The sequence below is a fragment of the Schistocerca gregaria genome, chromosome 3, assembly GCF_023897955.1.
Source record: "Schistocerca gregaria isolate iqSchGreg1 chromosome 3, iqSchGreg1.2, whole genome shotgun sequence".
Lineage (NCBI taxonomy): Eukaryota > Metazoa > Arthropoda > Insecta > Orthoptera > Acrididae > Schistocerca > Schistocerca gregaria.
The window spans coordinates 382300147-382313020 of NC_064922.1; the positions used below are offsets into that span (position 1 = coordinate 382300147).

At 36.8% G+C, this 12874-nt stretch overlaps 1 protein-coding gene across 1 annotated transcript; it reads right to left on the reverse strand.

Annotated features, from left to right (window-relative positions):
* Positions 1-734: 734 nt before the first annotated feature.
* LOC126355015 (uncharacterized) lies at positions 735-5944 on the reverse strand. Its single transcript, XM_050005156.1, has 3 exons — positions 5427-5944; positions 1632-1911; positions 735-1545 (listed from the first exon to the last, which is right to left on the reverse strand). Exons 1-3 carry the CDS (start codon positions 5577-5579, stop codon positions 959-961), a joined length of 1020 nt encoding a protein of 339 aa, XP_049861113.1. The 5' UTR covers positions 5580-5944; the 3' UTR covers positions 735-958.
* Positions 5945-12874: the final 6930 nt, after the last annotated feature.

Consider the following 12874-nt stretch of genomic DNA (forward strand, 5'->3'; position numbering starts at 1 on the left):
GAGATTTTGGAAAGAGAAAATGAAGAAGGAAATAAGACAAAATCGAATGAACATGTAACAATCAAGTTAAACATTTACAGGCAAAAATGTGTAGTAGTAACAGTAGTAGTATTAGTATTAGTATTAGTAGTAGTATCAGCAGCAGCAGGAGTAGTAGTATAATACTACTACTAATAAAAATAATAAGGGTGTCCGTAGTATCTGAAGCACACTGAAAACTCGCCCTGCCAGGAGAGGAATGGTGGGTTTTATCTTCAATGTAAGAAGAGTGTTAAAACATATGGTACCTAAATGTCAAAAAACAATCAGTGAAAAGTGGAAAAAAAGTAACATTAAAGTTTAACATAATGTCTACAACATGGTCATCAGAGATGGAGGGATAAAAGGGGAAGAAATTTGACTGTGCCCTTTGAAAGACACTATCTTGCTATTCATCTTAAATGATTTCGGGGATATGAGCAGCCACCCGTCGAATATAGGTCCAGTACCTTCTCACTGTGTCACCTTGCTCTGATGCTCCAACACATATGTGAAAAACTTGCAGTCTGTTTAGCTCTACTAGACACTTCATTGTAATTCACATAGCATGTCTGTCAATGTAGCAGCAATAAGTTGTAAAGCTATTGAACCTTCCCCTACATCCCTACCTTTGCTTCACATGGTTTTGCCTTGTCCTAATCAATGTCCAGCTGGAAAGTGGCAACTGCAACTTTTCCAACATTAAAACTTCAATATGGTGAAGAAGCATACAGAAACATGTACTTTATTACAAGCATCAAGCACCACCACAGATTTTAGAAGAAATAATGAGTATCATTTGAAACAAATATCAAAACAAGAAAAATACAAACACAAAGTACTAATTTTTGTGCTTTACACTATACAATAAACAAACAGAGCTATGTTTTAAGTGTTATTACACTGTCTAGGAAATCCTGTGTTAATAGGGGCCTGTTACTTACATGCAGTCCAATAAATGCAACCAACAGATCTTGTCTGCTATAGGGGTACCATCCCTGATGCTGTATAATTCAAGAAGTACATAAAGCCACTTAGGAAAATATGAGATAAGCATTGCAACAGCTCGCTTGTCTTCCACCATTTTCTTTTTTATTTCAGAAACTGTGACTGTCTTATTAAAGTTTTTATCTTGGTTATCCTTTGGATGTAAATCTGGGTCCACACTCATCATCACTGCCAACATTCGATATTCTGGTGGGAACATTTCAATTATACTACCTTTCTTCCGGTGCAGAACAGCTCTTACGAATTGTGAGATGATACACAACATTCTAGAATGGGCACTGGACAAAACCAAAAGCTCATGAAGGATGCACGCTGATAGCTTAAAAACAGATGGTGATTTTGAGCACAAATCAATAAGAGAAGACACTTCCATTTTTTCCAGTTGGTTTTGAAGGACAGAAAAGTCTCTCTCATTTAGTATCAAAGTTTCTTGACACAGATTTACAATGGTTCTCTCTACACACAGTGGGAGATTCACAGCCAGATTTTCTATGTTTTCAAGTGAGAGCCTAATGTTGTCTGCAATACAATAAACATCCTGACATTAATATTTCCTTCAACTATTCTTAAGAAGTGATTCAACTGGAAAATATTATTAATCTTACTTCTTTTATGCCAAAGTTGTTGAAGAAACTCTGTGCCTTCATTACATACATTTGACGTAAAATGTGTTATTACAAATGCTACAACTTGATTCTTCATGTCAAAATTTGCATTTATCTCCAATAATGCAGCAGTAAATGCAATTAAATATTTAGCTTCCTTTGCTGCTAGATGTTTGTAATCAAACATATGGGACATTGAAATTGCATCCAAGATATTTGCTGTAGTGACTTCAAATGGAAAATCAATGGATGGTGGTCGTACTAAATAACTTAAGAGTTCCTGGAAAAAAAAGGAGAGTAAAAATTGGAAAAAATGAGTTTTCTGGCTGGAATGTCTTAGGCCATCAGAACATCTCATGTAGTACAGGCAGTTTATTAGACAAGCAAAAACCAAATACATGAGATTATTTCAGTATCAACAAATAAAATAAAAAACAGCCTGGAATATAATTAGCACAGAGAGAGGAACAAAAAGTACACATGGGTGATAAATGAAACAGAAAGCATGAAACAGTTCCAAAAGCACAGATAAAATAAAAAATTCAAACTACCTGAATAATAGCTACACAGATACAGTAGAAAACATAATGCATGAAAATAATAACCAGGGAAGTAACCATACCATAGACACAGATAAACTAAGCCACTTAATGTTCTTGAAACTGGCAACTGAAGAGACTCCGGCAAAGATTTAAAAAAATCTAAAATCAAGTGACTTAAGGATTGAAATTGTTTTCAGTGAGTTAATTTTTTTTGTGTGCGTGTCTGTTTTCGAAAGGTGTAATTGATTTGCTGTTTATGGTGTGGTAAGATGTTTAATTTATTGTTCGGCTTCTCTTGGTAGGTATGGATGATGATGATCAAGTTCAACAGCGCGTGAGGTTGCGGGTGGAGATGGGGGAGGACATGATGTTCTTGATTAAGTTTCTGCAGATGCTGGGATTAAAAGCAGAGATTGTCAAACGTAGCATCTGCCAAGAAAATATGATGATGGCGAGAGTTCCGGCATCTCGGACCAGCGACAGGTACATGTGGCGGTGTCGGAAGGACAACCTTTGGCAATTCGTTAGAGGTGGTTCCTGGTGCAAAAAATCTAGGGTGGCCATGAGAAGATTGTTTTGAGGACTTACAGGTTTTTGTTACAGGTTCTCTGTTAGATTTTGTGCACATAAGACTGGAGTGAGTGAGAGGATGGTGTTAGGTTGATTTTCTTTTTGTAAATAAGTGTGCTCTGAGTATGTGAAGTAATAGGGGTAAGTTGGGTGGGCCGGGGGTGATGGTTGAGGTAGATGAATCAGTCTGGGAAGAGGAAGTATGGGAGGGGTAAGTCTCTGGTTGGTTTATAGATGTGGCGAGCTGTTACTTCCGGGGGTGGGTATGCTGAATCAATTTTCAGGGTTTTGAAGGGGCATACCAAGAGGGAATTTATAGGGTTAATTGAAGAGTATATTAAGGAGTGGAGTACTGTAGTTTCTAATGCTTTTCATCATACTGGGGTTTGGGGAAGAACGGTTATGATCATTTAGTAGTAAACCATAGATTACGGTTTAAGAATTACAAAACTGGGTCGTGTACTAATACAATAGAGGGGTTTTGGGAGAGGTTAAAACAGTCAAAGTGACAGGGAAGAGGTGCTCTTCTAAGCTGCACTCTCACTTAGATGAGTATTGCTGGTGGAAGAGCGGCCTGGGCATTACTGTATTTTTCCATCTTTTTCTGAGGGCAGCGAGTAAGATATACAGGCCAAGGGTGGTTAGTTGAGGGGGTTTGGTCTGGGGGAGCGTTGTTTCGTGATTATGTTGGTGAGGATCTTTTTTGTTGCAGTTGTTTTTGAGTTGTAATGTGTGAATGAGTTTCATTTATTTTGTTGTTTTTATCTGTTCGCGATTTTTTTTTGGGTGGGGGTGGGGGGCTGGATTTGGGGGAGGGGATTGGGCTGGTAGGTCGTGGGTGGTTTGGGTTTTTTTTTGATTGTGTGTGTGTTTTTGTATCATCAGCTGTGGTTGACCTACTTAAGTTAAGGGAAGTGTCCCATTCCTTTTTTTTATTGTTTTAGCGATAGTTGCGGTTGAGCTATATAGCTCATGGGAAGTGTCCGATTACAATTTTTGTAGTTTTATGTGTATTTTGTGGTATTGACATTTGCAGTTTAGCTAGATGGGTGGATTTTGTGGGTGCAGTGGAATGTGATAGTATTGTGTCATTCTCTCTCTCGCCCCTTTTTTATGTTTATATTTAACATGTCCCCACCCTAAAACCCAAAATTACCCCTTTGTCCTGTTAGTTTCATTATATTTTTGGAGGGAGATGTTATTGTTGTAGTTATATGTATTTTCGTGTTTGTTGTCTTGTTTAGGTAGTGATGTCATAGGCGCTATATTGGATATGCTGAGCATGGTCGCCGTATTGATGACATCATGGGTAAAAAGCAGACTAGTGGAATCAGACGCTTCTGTAATCCCCATCAACTTAATGACAATTGTACCTGTGTACAAAAAAGGAAAGCATAGTTATACTAAGATTACGGATTGATCCCTTTAGCCTCAGGCTCCTCAAAAATATTAGCAATGCTCAACTGCTTTTCTGGAAAAACAACGTGCACAGCATATATGCCAAAAAGGCAAACAACAGACACAGGTTTTCAGTTTGATAAAGAAATAATAGTGCAGGTCTTCGGCACAAGGATGGTAGTTTTCTTTGAATTATTCAAGGCATCTGACACAAATAGGAACTTATTAAGCTGAAAAAAAAGTACATATTTAAAAAGAGGATCACATGAATGTATTTTTGGGAGGAAAAACTGGTAAAAGCAGCTTTATTTAAGTTTTTAGCTAGGCTGCAACAATAGACAGTGAGTGAAATTGGAAGCAGCAGATAAACACTATCTTTCCAATAAGGTGTGTTCAATGAAATTTGTAATCAATTAGTTTTGTATGTATTTCACGGCATCTTGTGTATCATAGACGTTTTGAGCCACACATGCAACATGGAATCACAGTATGGAGGAACTCTATCATTGCAGGAATAAAAATAACACTCATACTACTTAAACTGATTTGGATATATTGGCAAAGGAACAAAACCGATCTTGTAGAAATTGTTTTAAGAATCTCAATATCTTAACATTTCAATCACTGTACACCAAATATTTAGGACCAGTGTGACTATCACAAGATCCTAAATTGGGGACAACTGAGACCCCAAATCCAAATGGCAAGGAACAGAAAAAAAACTGCAGTGCCTTTCTCATAAACTACACATTTTTCCAAAATACTCCAGAATCAAGATAATAGTATTGCTTACAGAATTACAAAGCCTCAAAACTGAGAAGCCTTTCCCTGGAACACTGATAAAATTTCTGGCAGAGACATAATTATATTCTTTGGTAGAATATATGAGCAAATGTTGAGCCACAGTATACCCTTGGAACAATAAATTTTGTTTGACATGTTAACAGAAAGTGAACTATTATCAGAATGTGAATTCTCACCAGATCGAATCGTTGTACTGTACCACTTATGTAAAATTAATTGATACGTCACAAAACCATAATTTTTTAATCCTTGTATCGTAAATAATGATGTACTGTATATCATCATGTATTAAACCACTGAGTGTTTTTATATTGTATAGGGTACGCTACCATACGTGTATGATATCTAGATGGCCAGCACAATGACGTGTCCACTGGAATACGTAAATAGCTCTACGAAAATAAATTTAAGGGAGCAATAAAGAGCCAGTCACAATTTTACTGCATTCTCCCGAAAGAAAAAAAACTCTCTTTCAACTTACCAAAGTAGCAACTTTTCTCTCGTCATTATTCCGAATTTCTTTACTTGATAAAATATGAATTAAGGCAGACGCATAATCATTTAGGTTGCCGCTGTTCAATAGGCAAAATGGAAATTCCTCACCGTCCCTCTTAGGGTACAGATCAAAAGCCATCGTTAACTATTTTGAACGTTACAACAAAACAATAACATTCCGTATTAATAAGCCTACAACCAACAACCACAGCACTTGTTACTATAGCCCATCTATTGCAAATATATGAATATTATGACCAACACTCAACAGGTTTCTGAAGTACAGACGTAACATACGCCATCCAGGCATCCACGCGGGATATACCTGGCGCGCATGCGCAGCAGCAGACAATAAGCGCGAGTAGCAGACGATACGCACGAAAAGAAAATAGAACTGTCTGATGACTCATGAAACCATTGGTTCTACCGCGCGCAACCCAAGGGCGATGTATGATATACTGGCGAGTCATAAAGGCCCGTCCACACGCAACGATCTGTCTGCGCATATCACATCTGCGCAGACAGATCGTTGCGTGTGGGCCGATTTGCGCCAATATGAGGTGTGTGCAAACCTGAAAGTTGGAGTTGGAGGTTTGAGCGAAACTTCTCAAATCGGTGGGTTCAAACCACATCTGCGCAGACAAGTTGGAGCGTGTGGACAGGAGATCGCCGCAAATCTGGCGCGAAACAGCTGTTTGCTCAGTCTAGTGTTTGTATTTGTGCACACAGGGCATTGAAATGGCTGATACTCGTAGGTGTTCTCGGGAGTTTGTAAGTGAATTCATTGAAATACATAGATACCACCCATGTTTGTGGAAGATTAAAAGTAAAGAATATAGTGACCGAGACAAAAAGACAGCAGCATACAATGCCCTAATTGAAAAATTGCGGGCAGTTGACGCCTCGGCAAACAGAGAAACGGTAATAAAATAAAAATAAAAAAATTCGTTGCGAACTGTTTACCGAAAAGAGTTATCCAAAGTTCAGAAATCTAGAAGATCTGGTTTAGGAGTAGATCAAGTATACCAGCCAACGTTACGGTATTCTGATCTGCTTGGCTTTCTTAGGTTCACCCTGCAACTCTCGCGGTAAATTTACGTGAGAAAACTGCTTTCGCTTTAGCAGCCACTGTCTACATCATTTTGAACGCTTTCTCTGTTCCCCGCGGTTGGTCTGAATGTTTTTTGCAACACAAGTTGTGGACACTGACCTCAACAGAACTTCCTCCATTTTATATTTCAAAATAACTGAATTAAATTTTTGACGTTTATGGGGAGCGTAGTCGCTTGTCACTGATATTTCTTTTCTACGCCGAGAGATGGCGGGCGAGTAGTAGATTGAGGTTTGTGTCGTGTGAACGCACCACATTTGCAGCGATGTTTTGCATGTGCAGACATCTGCGCCAATGTCTGCGCAGACAGATCGTTGCGTGTGGACCGGGCTATACGTTCAAATTATTTCTCTGAGCTCAACGTTGCTATTTAATAAGAAACTGTTTTTTATACCATTATTTATTAAGTGTTTTTCTCTTATGTAGATTAGATTAGATTAATATTAGTTCCATGGATCCTGAATACAGTATTTCCTAATGTTGTGGAACGAGTCAAATTTTCCAATACATGCCATAATTAAGTTAATTTAACAACATACTTAAGTTAATATAACAACTTTTTTATTTTTTTATTATTTTTTTCTTAATTTATATCTAAAAATTCCTCTATGGAGTAGAAGAAGTTATCATTCAGAAATTCTTTTAATTTCTTCTTAAATACTTGTTGGTTATCAGTCAGACTTTTGATACTATTTGGTAAGTGACCAAAGACTTTAGTGGCAGTATAATTAAACCCCTTTCTGTACCAAAGTTAGATTTAATCTTGAATAGTGATGATCATCCTTTCTCCTAGTATTGTAGTTATACACACTGCTATTACTTTTGAATTGGGTTTGGTTGTTAATAACAAATTTCATAAGAGAGTATATATACTGAGAAGCTACTGTGAATATCCGTTGAACCTTAAATAAATGTCTGCAGGATGATCTTGGGTGGACTCCAGATATCATTCTGATTACACACTTTTGTGCAATAAATACTTTATGCCTCAGTGATGAATTACCCCAAAATATGACGTCATATGAAAACAATGAGTGAAAATAGGGGTAGTAAGCTAATTTACTAAGATGTTTATCACCAAAATTTGCAATGACCCTTATTGCATAAGTAGCGGAACTGAAACGTTTCAGCAAATCATCAATGTGTTTATACCAATTTAATCTCTCTTCAATGGACACACCTAAAAATTTGTAGTATTCTACCTTAGCTATATGCTTCTGATTAAGGTCTATATTTATTAATGGCGTCATACCATTCACTGTACGGAACTGTATGTACTGTGTCTTTTCAAAATTTAGTGAGAGTCCATTTACAAGGAACAACTTAGTAAATTTCTGAAAGACAGTATTGACAATTTCATCAGTTAATTCTTGTTTGTGAGGTGTGATTACTATACTTGTATCATCAGCAAAGAGAACCAACTTTGCCTCTTCATGAATATAGAATGGCAAGTCATTAATATATATTAAGAACAACAAAGGACCCAAGACTGATCCTTGTGAAACCCCATTCTTGATAGTTCCCCGGTTTGAGGAATGTGCTGATCTTTGCGTTTTATGAGAACTGCTTATTTCAACTTTCTGCACTCTTCCATAAGGTACGAATTAAACCATTTGGTTCCACTCATGCCACAATACTTGAGCTTGTCTATCAGAATTTCGTGATTTACACAATCAAAAACCTTTGAGAGATCACAAAAAAAGCCAATGGGTGATGTTCAGTTATTCAGATCATTCAAAATTTGATTGGTGAAAGCATATATGGCATTTTATGTTAAAAACCTTCCTGGAAACCAAACTGACATTTTGTTAGTACTTCATTTTTACAGATATGTGAAGCTACTCTTGAATACATTACTTTCTCAAAAATTTTGGATAAAACTGTAAGAAAGGAGATTGGACGGTAATTGTTCACATCAGATCTATCCCCCTTTTTATCCAAAGGTATAACAATAGCATATTGCAGTCTATCAGGGAAAATGCCCTGTTCCAGAGAGCTATTACACAGGTGGCTGAGAATCTTACTTATCTGTTCAGAACAAGCTTTTAGAATTTTGCTGGAAATGCCATAAATTCCATGTGAGTTTTTGCTTTTAAGCAAGTTTATTATTTTCCTAATTTCAGAGGGAGAAGTGGGTTAGTACTGTTCTGAATCACAGACTCAACAGCTTTAAGTTACGACACTGGGTCAAATAGGTATATGCATATCGAAATTTACTTTTATACGGTATATTGGACATGGAGGATCCTTCTGTTTTTGGAGCTATTGCCTGACAGTGACAGTAAATCATCGGTTTAGGGCAGAATGGCGACGAAAACCAAAAGTCAGACGTTGTTGGGTTCGACCCTGGCTGAAAAGATTGGACGAAGGCAGGGGAATATATTTACTGTTAACGAAAGAAATGAGGCCCGAAGATCCGCAATAATTTCGGAACTTCGTAAGGATGGACATTGCCTTCTTCGAGAAGCTGCTGTTTGTGACAGAAGACGGATTTAGCAAGTGTGACGCAGTCATGAGGGAGGCTGTCTCACATTCTCGAAAGTAAAGCCGGGTTCACACACACAACGAAAGTATCGCCACAAGTCAAGTCACTCTGAAGTGGCGCTGTGAGCTACCGTTCACACAGGACGCCACAAATTCTTCGTAATTGCGAAGTTTGCAAGATGGCGTCACCTGTCTCAGCTGATTAAACGGCTGTACATATTACTAAATAAGATGTTTTGGGAACATAATAAATGTAAAATATTACTTACCAAAGTGTTTTTCGTCTCTCTTGTCACGACTACATGTTTTAAGAACTGGTCTGCAGCTTCAAACCAAGCAAGGCTGCGTTTATAAATACCGTCTGTAGACGCACCCTCTTAAGTGATTTCAGTACTTTTTTATGTTCACTCATGTAAGCATTTCGAATGCTTCGAGTTTTTTATTTTGTTGTAGCTACATCAATTCCAGGAACATATTCACACATACTGTTTACTATTCTAATTAATGCAGCATCTCTCAAATTTCTGTCTCGTTCTTGATACACCTCCAAGAATCTCACAATTCTCGCTGTTTACCACTTTTTGGACATATTAATAACAAACTCACAAACAAAAGCACTATCTGCGAATGAATACGCACTAGAAAGGTTTGAATCCAGCCGCGAGGTAGTAATCGAATAACGTTATTCGATTGTGGAGAAGGCAAAATGGCGCAAAAAAGTAGAACCAAGTTCAACTCTTTGTGGCGTGACAAAAGTTGCGCTTCTTAAATGGCGCCACCGAAAACTAGGAGTTCACACATGCAACTACAAAGCAACTGCAGTTCACCATTAGCAGTGGCGATACTTTTGTTGCCTGTGTGAACCCGGCTTAAGAAGTAAATCATATGTTTATACGTTTTATGATTATACCAGCCTAGATCACTGATAAAACACCAGTAATTGCCCAGTTGTGTTGCAGGCTGGTTGTAACATTACATTTCCTGCGAATGGGGAGTCTTTTAAGGATCTAGCTTGTAGCCACAGAGTAGCACAGTTCACCATTTCAAAAGTTGTTGTGGAAGCATGCAGTTGCATTTTGCAGCACTTGATAGGACTAATACTTAAAGGTGTACTTGTGTTATTTATCCAAGTTTTCAATACACGGTATATAAGTGCTACACAGAGTTTTTTTCATTTCATTTCATTTTATTATCTTCCTGTAAATCATTTACATGATGTAGGAATTGTCACAACAAAGTTACCATACTAGTACTAGTACTACAGACATAATAATGGAATATCAGTTTCAAGGCATTTTTTAAAAGTACAAATTTAGACATATAAATTAAAATTTTTGGCAATAAATTTACACACAATCAAAGTACTCATCTATGTCATAGAAAGTTTTGCTTAAAAGATAATTTCTAAGCTCAGTCTTAAATTTTACTTCATCTATTATTTCCTTCATGTACACTGGCAGAGCACTGTAAACTTTTATTCCAAAATAACTTACATGTTTTTAGGTTTGTGTTGTCCTTACCCTTTCTACATACAAATTCTTATGAGTTCTAGTATTATAATTATGGAAGTCCTCATTTGTACGTAGATTTTTCAAATGTGCTCTTGTACACAGAATGCTTTTAAAAATATACAGTGATGGTATTGTGAGTATTTGCAATTCTTTGAAAAGGGGTCTACAATGAGTTATTGGAGAGTTATGTGTTACGATTCGTATAGCTCTTTTCTGAAATTTGAAGATATCTGTTAAGCTTGATTTAGTTTTAGTCCAGAACACTATGCCGTAAGACACGATGGACTGAAAGTAAGCAAAATACACCAGTCTAGTACAGTTTGTGCTGCATACTTTAGATAATATCCTCAATGCAAAACATGCCGAATTGAGCCTGTGGAATAAGTACTTGAAAGGGTCTTTCCAGCTTAAGTTTTGATCAATGTGCATGCCCAAAAACTTTGTGGGTTGTACACTTTAGTAGTAGTAGTAGTAGTAGTAGTAGTAGTAGTAGTAGTATCAGCAGCAGCTGCAGCAGCAGTCGTATAATATTACTAATAATAAAAATAACAAGGGTGTCTGCAGTATTTGAAGAACACTACTCGTCTATCGCACTGGGCGAAACTGCAAGTACTTCGTCGCCTATCACTGCCAGTTTGTCTAAACAGGAGATGCAATCAAAACAAACATGAATTCCCGCAAGCTAAGGTATTAAGATAGAAATCGAAAATCACCATGTGGCGTTATATGCATATTACTCAGAAAGAAATGATTGCCGACTTATTGTGTTATGATACAGGGAGTCATACGTACACCTTTCCTCGCTGTATGCCTGAATTAAGACGCTTAATGCCTCTTTGCTCCATTTGATTTCTAGAATACCTAGTAATCAATAGAAATAATGCTTTCACAAACAAGTAGTACAAAAGAAAAACTACTGGCAAAATACGTTTTTTCTCTGCATTTATGAAAACGTACTTACTGAAAAAAAACGCCGAAAATCCCCAACACGAAAATCTGAAATGAGCTACTAGCCACCAAGCAGTAAGGTATTGCACTATCAAATTACTTGTCAAAGATTTGATCAAATATTCGTCATATATATTTGACAAAGATATCTGATGTGGCATTAAAAAAAAAGTAGCATTCATCCAGTAATCTCCAAGATCATTGCATTCATCTCACACTAGGGGAGCAGAGCCCTACGTCATAGTGACGTAACACTACGTCTTCATGGCGTAAATAAACATAATGGACTACAGGCATGCCAGTGATCTCCATAGTATAGAGATCACTGATGCATATGTATATTGATGTTTGCAGTTGTACCATAGAGGTTGCACGGTAACGTGAAAGCTAAATGTAAATAAACATGTACAAACGAAGTGACACCAGTTGAATTACTTATTAAGCTATAATCTCAACAGTTTTCGATATTATTGTGTGTTTCTTGACGTAATGAATGTCGGAACAAAGGAACCATAACAATAACGAAAGTAAAAAATAGCGTCTAGTCATTTTTTTAAATCCAATTAATTGTGCATAAATCATGTGGATGGAAACTTGAAATAAAGAGAAATTAAAGTGTTTCGTATTTTTATAAAATCCAACGGATTGTACATAATTCTTATGGACAGAAACGTTAAACTGAGAAATTAATGTGGTTCCAAAGATAAATCCTAATGTTGCTGGAATTTTAATTTTGCCTTCACGCTGTAGATCAACACAGAAACTTTTGCTCTTCAGAAATAAATTATTGCTAGTGATTATAATGTACTGACCTGTCACACGTCATTATTTTTCTTCATATGTTGTATACTGTGAAACAACAGTGACATTGCATTTTAAGCAACTGAAAGCAGTGAGTGCTGTTGCCATTTTCAGCTACTTTTTGTATGACTCTTAGGCAATCTGGAAATAGCTATAGTAATCATGCCAAACACCCCCAAAATTTATACCATGTCTATTGAGAGAATAAACAAACACAGTATTAAACCATCGCATATCAAACATCGCTTAGTGCTGCTAAAAACTGTGGGCTGTCGTGGCTATTTTGTCAAGTAGCTCACATATTGTGACAGCCAGTGTTCAACATCATTTGGCAACTACTAGGAAACTTCCTTTTTTATAGTTGGTACTGTTTACATATTAAAATGTAACAGTTGTAGACGAAATATCATTGTTTTTTCACAGTATACAGCGTATAAAGAAAAATAATGACATATGGTATAAACAGGTTACATTATACATTATAATCATCAGCAATAATTGATTTCTGTAGAGCAAAATTTTCTGAGTTGATCTGCAACATGAAGGCAAAATTAAAATTTCAGCAACATTCCGAATTAT